We start from the raw sequence: 19,620 nt of genomic DNA, 5'->3' as shown, positions 1-19,620 counted from the left end.
CCCAGCAAAGACTGAGGCCTCAGGCCCCAAGCCCGTGTCTGTCCAGTCTCCACCCCATGCTCATTCAGGGTTCCCCCTCCGGAACATGTGAGCAGCTGCAGCTGCCCTCTGTGCTCTTTTCCCCATCGTCATCCTCATCGTCAATGGTCATTTCATTGCAGAATGTTTTTGAGAAAGTGATTATGAGACTGGTTGACTGATTTCAAAAACAACAGGCTAGTTATCTCCATAGGACAGATGTGAGCCCAGCGGCCATGGAGCTGGATGGGCAGAATCCAGCCACACTGCCAAAGCGCAGTGCGTGGGTAGCTGTGAAATTAAGCATAAGAGGCACCTGCTGCACCGTCTGCGCCAGAGAGGCACCAGGAAAGCACATAGAAATTAGCCTGACGAATTTTCCAAGTCTCCTCAGAGGCAATGGGTTTAATTTTCTCCCTGACCTTCTCTGCTAAGAAATAGGAGGTATTAGGCCACTTTGCAAAGCAGATCAGACTTTCGGCCCAGGGGAAGCTCTGGGGCACAGAGCACAGAGGGCATGAGCCCTTCCCATTGAATCCTACCCACTAAATCAGGAGGGTGTTATGGTGCGATCTGATCCCTGACAGGGGAAGGGTCCTTCATCTGTCAGCAATCAGGACAGTCATCAAAAAGCCATCAAATTACCGCTCCTCATCTCCCCGACGTGAGTGATTAGTGGTGTGGGGTGGTGTCTTGACAGTGACCACTCACTGTGGTCAGCGACCACTAGATTTAAGATTTTGCTTTATTTCTTTGACCTGCAGTTGTACTATTAGTAAAAGCAAGCTGAGTAGCTTCGTGATAGGGCTGGTGGGCATTAAAAGGTGGGGGTGAGATTCGTGGTGCTCTTTACTTTAACCCAGTGAAGCCATAGGTGTCCAGTGAAGCCATAGGTGTTCATTTGCCATTTGAATAAATTAGTACAACCCTTTCAGGAGCTCCACAGGTCAGGTAGACCTGGAATTCTAGAGTATTAAGCCATCTGTGATGGTAGAAGTGGATAGAGACACAGAGAGGTAAAGTGACTTGACCAGGGTCACAGGCTGGAATAAAGTAGCCCACACTCTTGTCACTACATCATCCTGACATTCATCTCTTTCAACATGAATTTTATTTTGCTAACTTGATTTTATTGGTGAAGAAATCAAGGCTCTGAGAATGTGAATAATCTTCCTAGCTCAGAGTCCGCTAGAAAAAGAGCCAAGGCTTTTTGATTTTCAGGATTTATTTCTGAATCCACTTCATTGTTTAAGAGAGCATCTAGACAGTATAATATAAATTTAAAGCATTAACAAGGGTAACTATTTTTCCAGATTTTGTGAAGCTATAGAAAGTAAGCAGCTCTCAGCTGGAAAAGTAGATGAGTTTAGATTCCAGTAGCCAAGGTTTGGGTCCCAACTCTGTCATTTACTAATTACGACGGTAGGCCAGTTTCTTAACCTCCACATGTTTCAGTTTCCTTGTCTATAAAATGAGAATAATGATCTTCCTACCCATGGGGGCAGGGAGTATAAGATTCAATAAAATAGTGCTCAGCCTAATGTTCCAGTACTTAGAGGTTGGTATATCTCCCAGCTTCTGAAGCAAATATACAAAGTGTAGGTCGTAAGAACTTTATCTCCACATTTACCATTTCAGATGCTTTCAGCAAAAAATAAAAGAAAATCCAGCTCAGGTAGAGTAGCCAATAAAAGACTTCATTGACTGGTGTACCTGGAAGTTGTAGATGGACCCAGCCACTGGGTTGAGTTAATCCTATGGCTCCACTGATTCTCCCCACAGTCATTCCATGTTCTAACTTTGCCTTCAGGCTGGTAGCAGGATGGTGGCTACAACTCTGGGCCTCACATCCATATGCTACAGTGTCCAAGGGAAAAGCAAGAAAAGTTCTCCTGCCCTGGTATTCAAAGCAAGGATCTTGAGATCACCTTTGAAGAACTTGGTCACAGGCCAACTCATGAACCATTGAGTGTGCCCTAGAAAATAAAATGTGCTGGTTGACTTACGTCAGCAGAGCCTGCCTGTGGAGTGGGGTTAGGTCAGTTCTCATGGGCCATAAGATAGAGAGGCAGCTATCTATACAAAAGCAGTTCTGTTGAGAAGGAAGAAGGCACAAGTGGATTCTTGACACGTGGTCAGGAATATTCATTATGTCATGATGGCTATCATCTTTACCTTTCGTTATGCAGTGGTTACTATTGAAATGCAGGCGGTTCTAGCTCTTGATGTCCAGAGGGAGAGTACAGGCCAGAAGCTGTGTCACGGGAGCTAGGGAACATGCTCTCTGCGCTCTGTGTATGTTATCTAATGGGCCAGAGAAGTTGTGCGATTGGTGCTTTCTGCATTTATTTTTTTTGGAAGATTTTATTTATTTGACAGAGAGAGACAGCGAGAGCAGGAACACAAGCAGCGGGAGAGGGAGAGGGAGAGCAGGCTTCCCGCTGAGCAGGGAGCCCAGTGTGGGACTCGATCCCAGCACCCTGGGATCATGACCTGAGCTGAAGGGACGCTTAACGACTGAGCCACCCAGGCGCCCCTGCTTTCTGCATTTCATGTTGTTCTGGTTTGACACAAGCTTGGGGCCAGATCCAGGCAGACCTCAGGGTGTTAGCAGCCCTGTCACTCCAGTTGCCTCAGCAAAAACTTACAACTGGATCTCTCTCAGGACCCAGCTTCTGCGAGCTCTTCCCTAGCAGCTTGCTCACTGGGCCTCTCCAGTCTGATCTGCAGCCTCAAGTATCTTCAACCAGTTCTTTCTTCCAGGGGGGCATGTTAGTTTTCTATCGCAACAAATTATCATAAACTTAGTGGCTTCACACAATACAATTCATTATCACCCAGTTCTGGAGGTCACAAGTCTAAAAGGAGTTTAGTAGTCTTGCCTGCCTTCTGGAGGCTCTAGGGGAGCATCCATTTCTTGCATTTGCCAGATTCCAAAGGCCTCCTGCATTCTTTGACTAGTGACCCCTTCCAGTAATGGTACTGGTCCAACCTCTGCTCCTGTTATTACATCTCCTTCTCCGACTCTGACCCTCCTACTTCCCTCTTAGAAAAATACTTGTGATTATCTGGAGCCCACCTGGATAATTGAGGATAATCTCCCCCATCTCAAGATCCTTAATTTAATTCTTTTGCTTTATAAGGTAACATATTCACAGGTTCTGAGAATTAGGAGGTGAATATTTGGGAGGGAGTCATTATTCAGCCCACCACAGGGAGGAAGAAAGCAGAGGTCAAAATACACTGGTTCGTGATATTTGGAAATGATCTACCACCTGTTAATGCCTCCAGAACAGGGACAGCATACCACAAGCTGACTTGTTAATCACCTAGAATTTAAAAATAAGTGTGCATAATTTCGATGCACATAATTATTTTTCTTTCCCCATTATAAGTGTGAGCATTATAAATTGCTTTCTAACTTTAAGTACAGTGCTGTTTTGTTTGCTCCCTCTCATCAATGTAATTGGAAGACTTTTTTTCTTCCAAACTGACCCAGATTTAGGAGCACACTCATGGAACTCTGACACCAGCCCATGTTGGGAATCTGTAAGCTTCGGGGATTTGCTTTGTCCATGGCCAACATCTGATCTTTGAGAATAAGCTTGAATTTGAGCGCTCAATGGCCACTTGGACTGTGATCTAAGTTTGGAGATGAAAAGATTCTTTCCAGACCCCAGCAGCCTAAAATTGTAAACCTGCACGATGAGAAGAGATGGTCTTTTTCTTATTGCAGTCGCCATTGCAAAGCTGGTAATTTGACCATTTAGAAAAGAGCTTTACCAAGTATAGTGGGTGACTCTGGAGAACTTTCTTGTAGGAGCCACAGACTGTAGGCTTGGGGTCTGAGGATCAATAGTGGGTTGCAAAATGACAAGTGGAGGGAAGTAAACAACTTAACAGTAAACAATACCTGAGACCCCAGACTATGATGTACCAAGGCTAACTCTAATTTAAGGACAATTCTAATCCTCTTTTCTCATCTGTAATGTCTGGCTAGTCCAAAAATCAAGGAGTGAAGTAGCTATTCTTCTTTTAAAATATCTTTCAAGGGATCAAGTATCCCTAAACAATACAGTACCTTAGAAATATCTCATTTCTGAGTTAGCCTAAACAGTTATTTAAAATGCAGTTTCTAGATCATAGATTTAATATAATTGCCTAAATGTGACTATCCCTAATTACACTAATTGCAAAAGTGGAGCAAGTTAGAACGTTAATAATAATTTCTTAAAAGAAGCCATTTGTAATTATCAAGGGAACCACATGTACATGACTCGCTTCAAAAGACATTCTGTTTTCTACAATTCCTTTCTCATCAGAAAACAAATGCTTGGTGACACATCTTTTTGCTTTTTGGAAAGAACACCATAGCTTTTTAAGAACCTCATGAGCTAAACCATCTAGTGCCTTTGACAAGGCCTTCTTGAAACAGGTAAATTAGTGGTTGAAAATCCTAGAGCTGTGGCAAAGAGTGTGGAAGCAACTTTATCACGTGTGGTGGGGGATCTGAGTGGGGTTATGAGATGTGTATGTGTGTGTGTGAGTGTGAGTAAAACGAGGCCATACATTACAGCAAGCAATAGAATTAACCTCCCCGTACCACACCTTACCTTTCTCCTGGAGTCTTTCTCCCTCAGGAGTCCTGTTTCTTATGCATAGTAAAGTGTCTTCTTAGTCATTAAAGGGCAGCATTTCCAAAGAGGAACTTAGAAAAGCAGCAGAAATGAAATCAGTATTTAGTGGTAACTGATCTTAATGTATCTGTGGTTCTGAAAGAGGTTCAAATTTATCTCAAGAATTGACTCCCTTTGCTCTTTGAAAATCCTACCAAATTGTCAGCATCCCACCACTGATACCAGAAAAACGTAAGAGTATTTACTACAGGGACTGCTTATGTGAATCAGCTCTTGAAAGAAAATGGCATTCCGAAGTAGCCATAGCAAAGGGTAGTGTCTTTCCCATCAGACTGCTTCATCCATCCCTGGGAGGACCCCTCTTAACTTCACAATAGAGATTTTTCTTCCCTACTTCTCTAGTCTCCATGTGATGTGGACCTCTTTGAGAAATATGAAGAGCTTTAGAGGAAGGACACATCGGGGAAAAAGTAAAGGAGGAAGATCTGATCATTTCTCTAATTTCTTTGGAATTTTTGTATTACTAGAGAAGTTGTACCTTCTTCTGAGTTGTCTTATCTCCTAAATGTCTTGGACAACACAGTTTTACTCCTTATCTTATACTTTCTCATTAAATGCCTTACATGTGTTTATCTAGTGTCTAGTAAGATGCTGCAGGTAATCGTTGTGTCTTGAAATAGTTTCATACAGACTATTTAGCTCAGTGTTATCACTAGATTAGTTGGCTCATTTAGGAGTTGGCACAACTGGAGGGTAACTCAGCTACTCAGACGAGGATGGCGGGCACCTGCGAATGAGATTTGTCCTGAGGCCTGGATACACAGTGACTCCAGAACAAAGCCTTCTGTAGGCGACAGCCCTGGTTTCCAGTATTAATGAGAGTGACATCACTGCTGAAGGGTCAGCTAATGTGGGACAGAGAATTAAGTGCCTCCCTCTCTATCCTGCAGCCCACTTTTCTGCATTCCCGATTGCACTGGCTGCAAGCAGGCTAAACAAGGCCAGGCAGCCTCGGTGTGAAAGCCACCCACCCCGACTCCTTGCTCTGAAGATGACAGCTTGCACCCGAATTGATATAAAGAGGGAAGCACCTCGAGCCCTTCAGACTGGCAGGGAGCCCCCTTTGGTGATGCAGGAACAATGGCCGGGGTCCTTCCTGACTGCCAGGATTCAAGTTTCAAAATAATGCTGCTTTAATCCTCATTTTATTTCTCAGGATGAGGTGTCTTACCCGTCTTATACTCACATTCAGTCTACCTCCCATCCAGAAACAAACATAGAAAGCTTCCTAAGCTGTAACTTTCCAAGTTCACATGTCAGCTGCTGGATTGGAGCCACACAGCCTAACGGAACAGGGCTCTATCTTAGCTGGAGGGAAGGCTTTGTGTCCCCATCATGGCTATCACCTCAGCATAGACCCTTTTGTATAAATCAGTGCTTCTTGAACTGTTTGGTCTCAAGACCCCTTTTACACTCTTAAAAATTATCAAAGACCTCAAAAAACTTTAGCTTCTGTGGAATATATCTATCAATATTGCCGAATTAGAATTTAAAACTCAGAAATTTTTGCAATAATTCATTCATTTAAAAATAACAAAAACCCCATTACATGTTATATAAATAATATACTTCTGTGAGAAATGACTAAATTTTTCAAAGCAAAGCAAAAATAATGAGACAAGTGACATTGTTTTGCATTTTTATAAATCTTGAATGTCTGACTTAATAGAAGATAGCTGGGTTCTTATACCTGGTTAAAGAATAGGAAGAAAACTGGTCTCAGAGATACATAGTTGGAAAGGAGAAGAGTATTTTAATAGCTTTTTTTAGATAATTGTGCTTATTCTTCTTTGATACTACATCAAAACTCAACAAGTAGTAGGTTCTCAAAAGTTCATTGCCATGTAGAACCTGATACCACATTAAGGAGATTTTTGTACTTGGTTATATAAAAACTCATTGGTCTGTCTTTCATTTGAATAGGTCTTTTACCCGTGAATGTTTTTGTAACTATGTTACAAAACATAGGCCTTTGGTCTTTGGGAAATTATTGGTTCACCAAGTCATGCAGAACTTCCAAATGTTGACGTATTTCATTATAAAATATTTTAGAAATCACATTTGTTAAGATCAACAATTTAATCAGAAAGTCTTTAAGTACCGGGAAGCTGTCAAACTCACTGTGGCAGATAAACATTTTCTAAAATTCTCATTTTCACTTGAAAGCTCAAAAATTATACTATTGGCAACAGATACTCTCCGTTGTTTTCCTTGAAGTGACGAGCTTGCTTCTTTCATTTATAAGAACATGTCTGTCATTCACCCAAGTCTGATGAACCAGCCTGGTTTGTCTGCGTTCTTTTAATTAAAAAGAGCCTTCCAGGAGATGCGCAGCCAGCTGAGCTCACAGCTCCGACAGCCACACAAGCCCTTCTCCTCACAAAGTCCTCTCACCGCCCATTTGCAGCAGAAGTGTTGTAGGCATCCTTCCCTTTTTGTCCCGCAGGAGATTAGGAAGATGCCTACTCAAGAGTTTATTATTAGGGGCGCCTGGGTTACTCAGTCATTAAGGGTCTGCCTTTGGCTCATGTCGTGATCCCAGGGTCCTGGGATCGAGCCCCACATCGGGCTCCCTGCTCAGCAGGAAGCCTGCTTCTCCCTCTCCCACTCCCGCTGCTTGTGTTCCCTCTCTCGCTGTGTCTCTCTCTATCAAATAAATAAATAAAATCTTAAAAAAGAGTTTGTTATTAATAAAATTAGTAATTTTTATATTTCATGTGGCACATTCTCATGTGAAACTGGGCATCTTTCTGGGGATATGTTGGTAAAGCTTGGTGTTCGGTGCTACTGCCTTGATTCACGCTAAGGCACCCCCGCTTGTACCCACATTGCTTCTCTACTGTCAGGCCAGCTGTCAACACGGTGAAAAAGGGAAATCACATCTTAGAATTATTATGAAAATACGTTTGGCCTCGCAAACCACCTAAAGGGCCTGGAATCCCTAAGGCTCTGTGGACCACACTTTTACAACTACACGTATAGGTAGTAGAATAGTTAACCTTTATTAAGCTCACAGTATGTGCCAGACATGATTATAGGCATTAATTATTTTAATCCTCAGCCATACGGATATATGAAGAGCCTACCACATTCTAGAAAACATATTCTTTCTAACCTCTGGACCCTGGTACATTTATGCCACTCTACTGCTGGTGCCTGGGAGCTAATTAAAATCTGAGGAATTTTCACTGGCATTGCTACCAGGGGTGTAAAAAATTCCATCTTCTCAGTCCCAGAGATGTTCAGAGCATTAGAAATTCATTGACTCAGCCTCGATTTGCTTGGTGGTGCTCCGTCTCTAGTGTATGTCAGACCATGAAATATGCCGTGCATTCAGGGCTCTTGGGAATATTTCCTCCCCTGCCATCTCTCCTCAGTCTTCTTTCTTCTCATAGTTTTTCTTTCTCTCAGTTTCTGAATTTCCATCTCCCAATTTGAAACCCTGTCCTACAAGAATGGCCTTAAATGTCGTGCATTCACTGAATTACATCTGTCCATCAATAACACGACCATGAGTCTTGCTTTTTTCTGTCAGAGTCTTGGGGTCATGTTTTCCTTTTAATTGAGCTTCTGCTTGGTCACACACACATAATTGTTGATCCCATTCTCTTATACTTGCTGGAAGGCTGGCCTGGACTGAGAACTCATGGGGTGCTTCCTGCTCCGCTCTTTCAGGTAAAGGGCTGTCTCCTTTCTCGTTGGCCCTCTCAAGAGGTGTTTTGCTGTAAATGTTCCTTTCTCTATGAATGTTGATTTGGATTATTACATCACTGTGTGGGTAAGAGCTCACCCAAATCCTGAACTAATCTGAAAGCTAAGTTAAGGGAAAACTAATATTTACTTGGTTTCCTTAGGACTCTGTAAAATTCCCTGTTGACAAAAGGATGGTCCTTGAGCTGACTAACAATTCTGGTGGTGGTTTTTTCATGTGCAGCAGGGACTGTGATGTGAATGATCTCGGCAGAGAATCTGGCTGTTAGTGGAGAAAACCATAATTCTTTCAGGTCACGAGGTAGGCTGAAAGGGGAATTATACTTACAGGACTAGAAAAACTTTCATTGGGTCCAAGAGCGTCTGTTGTAGGGTTTTGTCGTGCTTTCATTTCTTACTGTGACTATTAACTGGGAGAAACAGAAACTCTTATATTTATTTGGGCAGTGAGGAAATAGGTTCCTGACAGGACTCCAGCCTGTCCCAAAAATAACTGATTTCCTCCCAGAGGATAGAGATATTATCTAACCTAACAGATATTAGTCAGCAATCCCTCCCTAGTGAGGTCTCTTAGGAACATCTTTTAACTTTCCTTCTCTCTGCTCTGGGGATCCTTTTTTAAGTTTTGCAGCCTGTCTCTCATCTGAACCTACAACACCCACAGGGTTGATAGACCTAGCAGTAAGTTAAATTCATCCTTTACATCTAGATCTCTTCTGAAGCTTCCGTAACCAAGTTCTATTTTTATATCCTCATGATTAGCCAAGACTGTATGTAGAGCAGACATCTGCCATATATAATGACATGGAGGTAGAAAACTAGACTGTTAGAGGTGGCACAGGCTACCAAAGGCACCAATCTAAGCCTATTCCCAGTTTCTTCACTGATGGACTGAATGACCTTTTTTGTCCCCTAAGCTCTGCCTTTATCATCAGGTCTGAATTAAGGATCTTGGTGCCATCCATACCTTGTGGGAATGCGATAGGCAGAGCCAGACTTGGAGGCAACTGTGATTTAAGAGCAGATTTTCTCACCCCTATCATGGCATTTTCTGGAGACGTGTGTGTGTGTGAGAGAGAGAGACGTGGGGAGGGGGTGTGCAGTGCCCTCCCAGGCATTCTGGCAAGCCATCTTTCCCTCTGTCCTCCACCTCAGATCTGCCTCTCCCTTCTGACCATCCTACCACACCAGTGCCACTCAGCACTTTTCAGGAGCCTCTTAGTCCAACCTCTGAAGGTCCCACGGTTGATCTGATCCCACTTCAATGACCTTTCCTTTCCCTGGGCAGCCAGTGGTATTTCTGTGCAACCCGTATGAGCGCTGATAACTTCTGAATTCAGAGCCATCCTGGCTTTTCTCTTGACGCTTGTGGAAGTGGTCATGAGGCAGTGTTCGCTGACCCCTGCCGAAGATCCAGAGCAACACAGTCCGTTAAAGGGACTGATGGTCAGCGGTCCAGCTGCAAAGTCTTCAGACCTAATAGAATGTTCTCCATCTACTTCTCTCCATCTCCTAACAGAGTTTTATGTGTGTGTCATCCAAAATATCTTCTAGAATTCTTGCATCGATGGCATGGCTTACTCAGTTCATGGTATGTAGTATATTTAAAGTACTTGGGGAATAGTGTCCATGGTAGGGAAAATCCAGGGCTTAATATCACTTGACTCGAGAGAGCCAGTGACCAGTGTCACCTTCTCACACCTTTGCCACCCCCCCGCCCCAGAATTAATTACTCCCCACTCTGTCCCATGGCACTTGCACATTTTGGTATTTATTACACTGTGTTATAAAATAAATACCAACTTTTTTTTTTATAAAATCAGAATGAAAATGTAAAGAACTGGGTTGTGAACCCCTGAACACAAGGACAGTATCTTACTTAGTCTTCTATTTCCAGTATCGATTCAAATGTCATTTAATCAAAATAAAATATTTAGTACTCTCCATTCAAAATTGTGATATTCTTTTCTTGTACTATGGTTCACATATATGATTTTCGATGATGTATTTCACTTCTCTGCATGCCATATTCACCCTTAGAAAAAGAATGACCACTGAAGGACCACTGAAGTTGTGTCCTTGTCGAATGGGGTGGCTGAGATACACAGCTCTCTCCCTGTGCCCTGACAGCTACCATACCGGTCCTCTCTGTTGTCCTTCTAGCAACCCTGAAGGAGCTCATCTCACAGACCATGATCCGCTGGGCCCAGGAGGACCAGATCCAAGACGCGGAGTTGGTCCGGATGATGTTCAACCTCCTCCGGAGACAGTACGACAGCATTGGGGAGTTGCTGCAGGCCCTGCGGAAGACCTACACCATCAGTCAGGCCTCCGTGAGCGACACCATCAACCTGCTGGCCGCGCTGGGCCAGATCCGCTGCCTGCTCAGTGTCAGGATGGGCAAGGAAGAGGAGCTGCTCATGATCAATGGCCTGGGGTAGGTCATTCACAGTTGAGTGCAAGTCCCTCAGGAGAACTTCAGGAGGGAAAACTGGTTTACCTGGCTATATAGATATTCCAGAATCCAGTTGTATAAAATCCCTGTGTGCCGCCATCCTGATTTCACTCCTCATAGGATAACATTCTTGCTGAATCAGTCACCTGTGAGAACCATACGGCAGGACACCGAGGTGAAGGGACATTGCCAGAAGCAGTGGGGAGGAGCAGTGGGGAGAAAACCAGTTATTTGGTTTGCGTCTGAAGAAGATAGCCCCAGGGAGGCAATGAAAACAATTCAGAGGAAGGAACAGTGTGTTCAACTCAACAGGAGAAACATGATTTGAGCAGTTGAGCTTTTGACTGAAATTCTTCTGAGACTTCCCTCTGAGAAACTGCCAGCTGATCCCTCTCCTTGCTCGTGACAAACCCAGAGAGTCATTTTTGTCAGTTCTGCAAGGCACCTTCCCTCATAACAATAGCTCACAGTTCTTCCTTAGAAGCCATGCTGTCAAAAAGATAGCATTTTAGACATCAAAAAGATTTCCTTTAATTAAGTGGTGTAGTTCCATGTTCTGGATGAGAAAACCAAAGCCCAAAAAAGTTAACCAACCAGCCCACAATGTTACTTGATTAAAAGCAAGAACTAGGACCACAACCTTCTTGCTGCTCCGTGTACCATCCCACCGCCCTGGAGCCAGCCCACTGAAGGAACCCCACCTGATCCCCAGAAGAGGGACTTTGAGGATCCCTGGGTTGGGGCCAGGGGATGCGCTCATGCCTCAAATTCATTTCCAAGGAAGAATCAGGAATGTATTAGAGATGAAGAGACTCTTATGGGAAAAGAAACCTGCCGAATTAGCTTCTCCCTTGGCCCTTGCAGTAGACAGAGCAGCAGTGAAAGCTGGTGCTGTCTCTCCTCTTAACAGCAGCCAGCACTCAGGGGACGGGGACAGGCCGAGCCTAGCCACCCTGTGAGGGATTACACAGCCACGTCACAGGCTGCTCCTGCATTTTGATTTGCCTGAAGCTTTATGATGTGTGAATTCATACTGAATGATTTAAAAATATAAAAATGATTTATATTTCATTGTTAATTTCACCTGGTTTTTGAAGACTGCTGCCCCAAAATGTCATGGGTATCTATATAATATACAGTTGCCTTTAAGAAAGGGATACAGCCCCATCATTAAGAAAACTGGAGTACACAGAAATTTAGATACAAGGATAAGAGAAGGAAAAAATATATATAGAAAACCCTGAGTACATGGAAGAAGAGAAATCCAGTAATTTGGGCTGTCTCAAAACTATTTCAAGGAAAAAGACAAAGGGAAGGGGTGCCTAGGTGGCTCAGTCATTAAGCGTCCGCCTTCCGCTCAGGTCATGGTCCTGTTGTCCTGGGATCGAGCCATGCAAGGGGCCCCCTGCTCGGCGGGAAGCTTGCTTCTCCCTCTCCCACTCCCCCTGCTTGTGTTCCCTCTCTCTCTGTCAAATAAATAAATAAATCTTAAAAAAAAAAAAAGACAAAGGACAACTGTGAAATATGTCATTAGAAGGAAATGTCTCAAAGAAAGAAAGTACTTCATGGAAATGAATACAGAATACTCCTGAATGAGCACAGAATGAGCACAGAATGAGCACAGAATACTCCCGTCAGCTAAAAAAAGCACTCCACGTATATTCTAACTGACCTGGTAGCTTCTTAGGACCTTCCAGCCTGTCACATTTGCATTCCTTCACCCCCACTGTGTCTGCACATTTGTGTGTCCTCAACCCTGAATGCTCGTAGCACTGATAGAAGCAAGTGTTGAAGTCTCTGTCCCATCTTTACCGTAGAGACATTATGAACAACAAGGTGTTTTACCAGCATCCCAACCTCATGCGAGTCCTTGGCATGCACGAGACGGTGATGGAGGTGATGGTGAACGTGTTGGGCGCGGAGAAGTCTCAGGTAATCCTACAAGGGGAACTCAGCCAGAACTTGACCCCTGCGTGGGGGCATGTGGTGACTTTTTCGTGGCCACGTGGCTGGTGTCCATTGCCTCATTACACTTCCCGGGGAGAGGGAGGGATGTGCATAAAGCCAGGAAATAGCCAAGGGACGGGACAGTGCTGCTGAATGGAATCCAGCCAGTGTAAGATCTCTGGCTCCTGAGGCTCAGAGCTTTTCCCACTCGCTCCACGAGGCTGGTCACCTGCTAAGTTTCCTTCCCATACTCTTCAGCCCTGCTCCTTCCAAGACGGAATTCCTCCGGGTTCCACTTAGGAGCCTGGTATGCTTTGTGCTGGATCAGGAGAATGCTGCTCTAAAGGAGAACAAGATCTTAATAACAATCATGGCAGCATTCCCTTGGGAGTGCGCGTGTTTGCTCTGTGCACCGAGCTCCTGAGGATATCGGCTTTCCTTGCCAGCACCCCCATAACAAGCCTGCTGTCAGGGGGAGCTCCATGGGCATTTATCCTAACTTGTGTGGGGTGCTCAGAGTTCAGGTCTGAAGGCAGTAGATTGGAGGATGTTTTCAGATGTTAGAAATTCCAGAGTGCCAGGTCCTTGGAATGAATGATTTGCAAAGCAGTTCCACCAGTATTGACAGGTGAGGGTAAGAAGGAAGAACAGAAGCTAAGCTCACTTTCCTTCTCACTCACTTCCTTCTGGTCCCTCGGGAAAGTGGACCCTCTGCAGAAGAGCCCTGAGCAGATGTCTACATGCCTCAGCAAGCAGGTAGCATGTAGATTTCGGAAACTTACTTTTGAGAGCACCCACCACCATGATTCTAAAGGGGGAAATCAAGGACTTTTCTAGGATCCAGAGCAAGGTTAACACAGACACCACTTACTGAGCATTACTGGATCAAAACTAAGATGTGGCCAGGCTCTAGAGATGCTAATTACTTTGTTAAGGAGAGAAGCCAAGTGCAATCAGCAGTAACATAAGGTGGTATCTCAGTGCTAAATTACATGAATCAGATTACAGGTGCTGTGGGAGCCCATTGGAGAGCAGTCATAGAGGACAGAAGTAACTAGGGAAGAAGAAAAAAGTAATTGGGGAAGGCTCAACAGCCTGAGAGGGCAATGCTCATCAGGCTCCCACAACTCTAGGGGCCTACCTTTACCCAGAGGACTCAGGTCTGATATAATACTTTCTCATCAGAGTTCTGTCCACTCCCTTCCCAGATGGAAACAATAGTCTGATGTAGGGTCACTCAATTTCATGTGACATAGGAAGGTGTCTAGGATTCTTGTTTGACCTCTTTTTCCTTTGTAAGAAAGATATTTCAGGGCCTAAAATTAGCTCTCAAATATCTTGGGAAGCCTCTTCTCAGGTGTCCACTGTCTTGGAATAAGTGCATAAGTCTTGGAAAACACTGGAAGTAAGGAGAAAATTCATTTTCCAAACTGTTCATAGCTTACACCAGTATTGACAGGCGGAAGTCCATTGATTGCACACCCTAAGACTCTTGAACGCCAGACTTTTCAGAAAGGACTCACGACGGACTCTTTTCCCTGACACTTCCTTCTTCTCCCTACAGATTGCTTTTCCAAAAATGGTTGCTAGCTGTTGCCGTTTCCTCTGCTATTTCTGTCGAATTAGCCGGCAAAATCAGAAGGCCATGTTTGAGCATCTAAGTTACCTGCTGGAGAATAGCAGTGTTGGCCTAGGTATGTCATGTTACCGTTTCCACATTTGGGCTTGGAGGTGACACCCGCCTGCTGACCACTTAGGGAAAGAGAAAGCAGCTACATACCTGCTAAGGTATTTTTAAACATAAGAAGGAACCTGCCTGATCTAAAAATAAATGAAATGACGACATGATGTCTCTGCTGTCCAACCTAAGGAGAGATGTTGCTTCCCACCAGCACCAGTGACAGATTTGTGTTGGCGTAGTCACAGAGTTTTACCTTGTCTCCCTTGGGACCAGTGGCTCATGGCTTATGAGATGCTGCCTGAGATTGCAGATTGAGTGTAGGGACACAGCTCCCCCAACCCCAGCCCACTCTGCTGACCAGGGAGCAGCGCTAATGAGACAGAGCAAGGCCAGAGATCCAAGCCCTGCTTGGCAGGCTGGCTGTAGGCTACATACCTGTCCCATCAGCCAACTAGACAGTGCTCTCCTAAGTGACAGGATGGACTGGCCACGAGCAACTGTGTATAAGCAGTGTGAATCCATCAGCACCACCAAAAAAACAGCACAATGCATATGCCTTACTCACTGTCCTGGGTGTAAACCAAGGGAATTTGTGAAAGACGCAAAACCACACTTACGTCCATGTAAAATCTGAAATCTCAAGTTTCTGATTTATCAAATGCAACCCCGGACTACCAACCTTTTTTAAAAAAAAAAAAAAAAAAAAAAGTTTTTCTTAATTCTAGCCTGAGAATCAAAGGAAAATCAGAGACAACATTGGTGACCTGATGGAACTATATGAACTAATGCTGTTTGAGGCTATTTTTAAATTCTGGGTGGTGGCCCTAGACATGGCCAAGTCATTTGAGCTTAGTTGGTTAAGTGGCATCTCTACCTTTTGAGTGATCACCGAAGTAGGGCCCCCAACAAGGATCATGTTACGAAAGTACTTGAAAATACATGGTCCCGGTTAATTCTGTCAACCGATTTTCTAACTTACTTCATATTCACAATCAGTAATGAGTGTGGGGGCAAGGATAACAAATAAAGCTGTTCTTAAATTGGGCAGGCAGCCCCCTCTGAAGAACGGTGGGACCCAGGTTTACTGTGTTTGCTGCCCTCTCCTGACCATGAATGGGCACTGCAACCTCAGCTCAGCACTGGGCGGCCCCCATCCCTTTCTCCCTCCTCTCTTCCTTCCTCAGCCTCCCCTTCGATGAGAGGATCTACCCCCCTGGATGTGGCAGCTTCCTCCGTGATGGACAACAACGAGTTAGCGCTGGGCTTAGAAGAACCGGACCTCGAGAAGGTAACTGGCCCCGGGTAGGCAATGTCCTTGCTCTCTCCTGCCTATAGCACAGCCAACCCAAGGAAATGCAGATCAAAGACTGGGTCTCCATCAGAACCTCTTCAACACTCCATGAAAATGTGGTAGAAAGTGAGTAACGCAGCAGTCATAATTAGGACCAGAGCATCTCCTATGGGCAGGGAGAGCCAACTTCATAGACATGGGTATCTGGATATTTGTGTTCTCTGCATGTGGAGGCCCAGCCTCACTGGTCTACATGGAACACTACCAGAGACCTGTGGATCTTAATAAAGTTCTGTGTCATCGAATTTTTAAGTCCACACACTAAAGAAGGGAAACATGACAGAAAACTGTATAATCAGTATACGGATAAAGAAGGCCCACACATCCTCTGCAGGTTCAGATGAAGCAAAACTGAGACTCCCCACATGGGGACTGTGAAATGCGCCTCCCCTGGTGGTGATGACTGGAGGCTGATTCACCTACATCTTTCCCCCTTCATTTTGGGGCTGTTTCCTTGACTGGGTGGCTGCCAAGATTCACAGTATACTCTCTGAGTATGAAGGAGATTGATGTGGTGAGGGCAAGGGGGACAAGTAAGAGGTCATCCACTGAACAGTGGGTTTGGAAGTGTGTGGGCGAGGCATGGCTCACCATGACCAGGGGATCAGGAAGGTCACTCGGGAGAGTGATGAGCTGAGGGAAGAGTAGAAACCAAGCAGCCACACCATTGGGAAAAGTGTGCCGGGAAAGTTTGAGGTTAGTGAGGAGAGCATGGTGTGCCTGAGAACTGGGAAAGTGGATGTGAGGAATCACGGGGTGTTTGGGGGGAGTGCTTGGGGAGTGAGGAGGGACAGTAGGGAATTGGGCTTGATGGTACCATAACTGTTCATGGTAGACGTTCATACTCCTACATGATCACCGTGGGCCCGGTCCCACTCTGAATTAACTCGCATGACCATGACCCTCAGAATGTGCCTTTTTGTTAGTGCCCCCGGTTATAGGAGAGGAAACTGAGGCATCGAGAGGTTAGCTGATATGCTCAGCGTCGTGAGGTGTATTAAGTATAAGAGCCAGGATCTGAAAGAGTCTGGCTCCAGAGGCCATGCTGTTACCTGTTCTATGCTAGGACCTATCTGTAGAGCCAAGAGCGATGGAAACCATCAGAGGGCTTTAAGCAGAGGAGTGACACAACATGACTTGTATTTTAGAAAACACAGCCTGGTTTTAGCAAGAAGAACCGATTTGGTCCGAAACAAGACACACCCCCTCCCGTACACACACGGACTCAAATGTTCTGCCACCCAGCGATACATTGTGTGAACGCTTTTCCACAAATGCTATGGCTGTTCCTGGTCTGCTAGTGAGACAGACTTCAGTCAAACTCTGCTCCACATACACTGAAACAGCAATCAAGAACTCAGGGTTTTGGGGTGCCTGGGTGGCTCAGTCGGTGAAGTGTCTGACTCCTGATTTCGGCTCAGGTCATGATCTCAGGATCATGAGATCGAGCCCTGTATCAGGGAGTGTGGAACCTGTTTTAAGATTCTCTCTCTCCCTCCCCCGCTGCCCCTCCCACTCACCGCTCGCTCACACACGCTCTCGCGCTCTCTCAAAAAAATAAAACCTCCGTGTTTTAGTTTGTGAAGTAACTGACACCTGTATAGAAAAGTGGCTGATGGTTCCCTTACAGCAGGACAGTGCCATGGGATTTAGTACTCAGTACCCCTCCTTAGCTGCAGTTCAGCTTTTGAAATGACCCTGCTTGACAATGCCCTTAGGCTTCCCTTGGAAGGTGCAGGATAGGCTAAGGAGAGGCCGGGAGGCTGGGAAAGGGGAGAAAGGGGGGCCTAAGGAGATGAGTAAAGGGGCAGGATGAGGTCTGCTACCCCTTCTTCCAGTGGTTCCAGTGGCTCAGTGGCTCAGCCCAGTGCTACGGGCTTTATTCAGCCCAGTGTCAGGAAATCACCCAAGTGTGGTTCCTGGGAGAGTTCCTGCCATTCTTCCTTTCCATTGATCACAGCGGAAATTAGGTCCCTTAAGATTGAACAACCCCCCCCACACACACACACACATATGTGGCGCTTATTTCAGTGGCCAGTGAAATGTGCTGCTGCTTAACTTTGAAAACACTGCCTAATTCCTGCCCTTATTGATGTTTTCCTGACACTTTAAAGGCCAAATCAAGTCCAAGCTCCAAGCAGAACAGTATCCTTACTGGTTTAAGAAGGAAAAAAAAATGTGATGATTATTTCTTATGAGTTGTGCCTTAGATTCATTATTCTTACAAATGGACTTAGAGTATTTGACATCAGCAAATACGTGATTCGTTTGAAAACTATGTATTGACCATTTGCTATATGCTGGGCTCCAGGGATTCAAAAATGAATGACTTTGAGGATTTTTGCAGTACCGTGGATTCTCCCCTTCTCCTTGTACACATAGAATGTCAAAGGCTAAATCAGAATAACAACTGCATTTCAAGCAAAGGTCTATTTGCCAGGCCTTTTTTTTTTTTTGCTTGACACCTTTAAAAAGTAGGCAAGTTCTAAACTAGTCTACAAGATCACAGGGCTGAGATCCGGTGACCTGGAAGCAAAGAGAACACTATGAATCCCAGCCCTTACCTGGCCATGGCACCCTCACTCACCACCCCAACCTTAACATCTTGGCTTTTGACTTGAAACCGTGATTGGTAATGTAGAACTTAAGTAGGGATCCCCGATTTGTCAAGGGCCCACTCAGAGTCAACCAGTGACTGAATACTTTGGTCTTGAAATAACACGGCCAAAAGAACATAGCCTTCCTGGACCCATTATCTCCCCAGCTTCCTCCTAGTTAGGGCTGTGTTTATTTTTTTCTTAAGATTTATTAACTTTTAGAGAGAGTGTGTGAGCATGTGTGCACACACGTGGGGGGAGAGGCAGAGGAAGAGAATCTCAAGCAGACTCCCTGCTGAGCGCAGAGCCCAATGCGGTGCTCCATCTCGTGACCCTGAGATCATGACCTGAGCTGAAATCAAGAGTCGGATGCTTAACCTAGTGAGCCACCCAGGTGCCTCATTAGGGCTGTGTTTAAATGGCAGTTCCCTCTTGCCAGAACTGGGAAAACCAAGGAACTGAGAGCTCATGGAGTATTCCTCCATAACAGTGATAATCAGTCCTATTGGTTACTTGGAAACAATAATGAATTGGAAGTTCTGGTTTCAAACCTACTGAATTATTAACTTAAAAGTTTGGGGCTCTCTCTGGCTTCTGGGAGAATGAAAGCCCTTCTGTTCCCAGAATTTTATAGGCCTGACAGCTATCTTATAAAAAACGTAGACAGTTACTTTTGTACTGTTGTTGGCAGGTGGTGACCTACTTGGCAGGCTGTGGCCTGCAGAGCTGCCCCATGCTTCTAGCCAAAGGATACCCTGATGTCGGCTGGAACCCCATTGAAGGGGAACGTTACCTGTCCTTCCTGAGGTTTGCCGTCTTTGTGAACAGTGAGTCCCAGATTTTTAATGCCTTTCAGATCTAGGGTGGCATAAACTTGGGGACATATAAGGAAAGAGAGATCCTTTGCCTTTCTTCCTGTCTATAAGTGGCAGCTGGCCGAACAGGCTCTGGGAGAATCAGGCCAGAGAAGGATCAAGAATAGCGTCTGATGGACAGACTACTGAGTGCTAGTGCCAGATGCAGCAAGAAAATCAAGGCAGAGGCTAGGGCTTTTTTCACAGCTTTGTACCTCTTCTCTCAGGAAAAGCGGGGATTATTAATATCTTCATCTCACTGATTTCGCAAAGCTAAATGCAGATGTGCCTTCAGATCCTTAGACTGTT

The 19,620-nt window shown here is 44.9% G+C and overlaps 1 protein-coding gene across 1 annotated transcript in view; it reads left to right on the top strand.

The window, feature by feature from the left end:
- RYR3 (ryanodine receptor 3) overlaps positions 1-19,620 on the top strand; it is a 523,406-nt gene that overhangs the window by 365,502 nt on the left and 138,284 nt on the right. The window contains exons 39-43 of the mRNA XM_027569112.2: positions 10,590-10,863; positions 12,699-12,813; positions 14,393-14,522; positions 15,694-15,797; positions 19,149-19,284. Coding sequence (XP_027424913.1) covers positions 10,590-10,863; positions 12,699-12,813; positions 14,393-14,522; positions 15,694-15,797; positions 19,149-19,284 — 759 coding nt within the window. The remainder of the gene's footprint in view (positions 1-10,589; positions 10,864-12,698; positions 12,814-14,392; positions 14,523-15,693; positions 15,798-19,148; positions 19,285-19,620) is intronic.

Source organism: Zalophus californianus, chromosome 6, assembly GCF_009762305.2.
Source record: "Zalophus californianus isolate mZalCal1 chromosome 6, mZalCal1.pri.v2, whole genome shotgun sequence".
Lineage (NCBI taxonomy): Eukaryota > Metazoa > Chordata > Mammalia > Carnivora > Otariidae > Zalophus > Zalophus californianus.
This window is presented reverse-complemented; position numbering and strand designations above follow the sequence as displayed.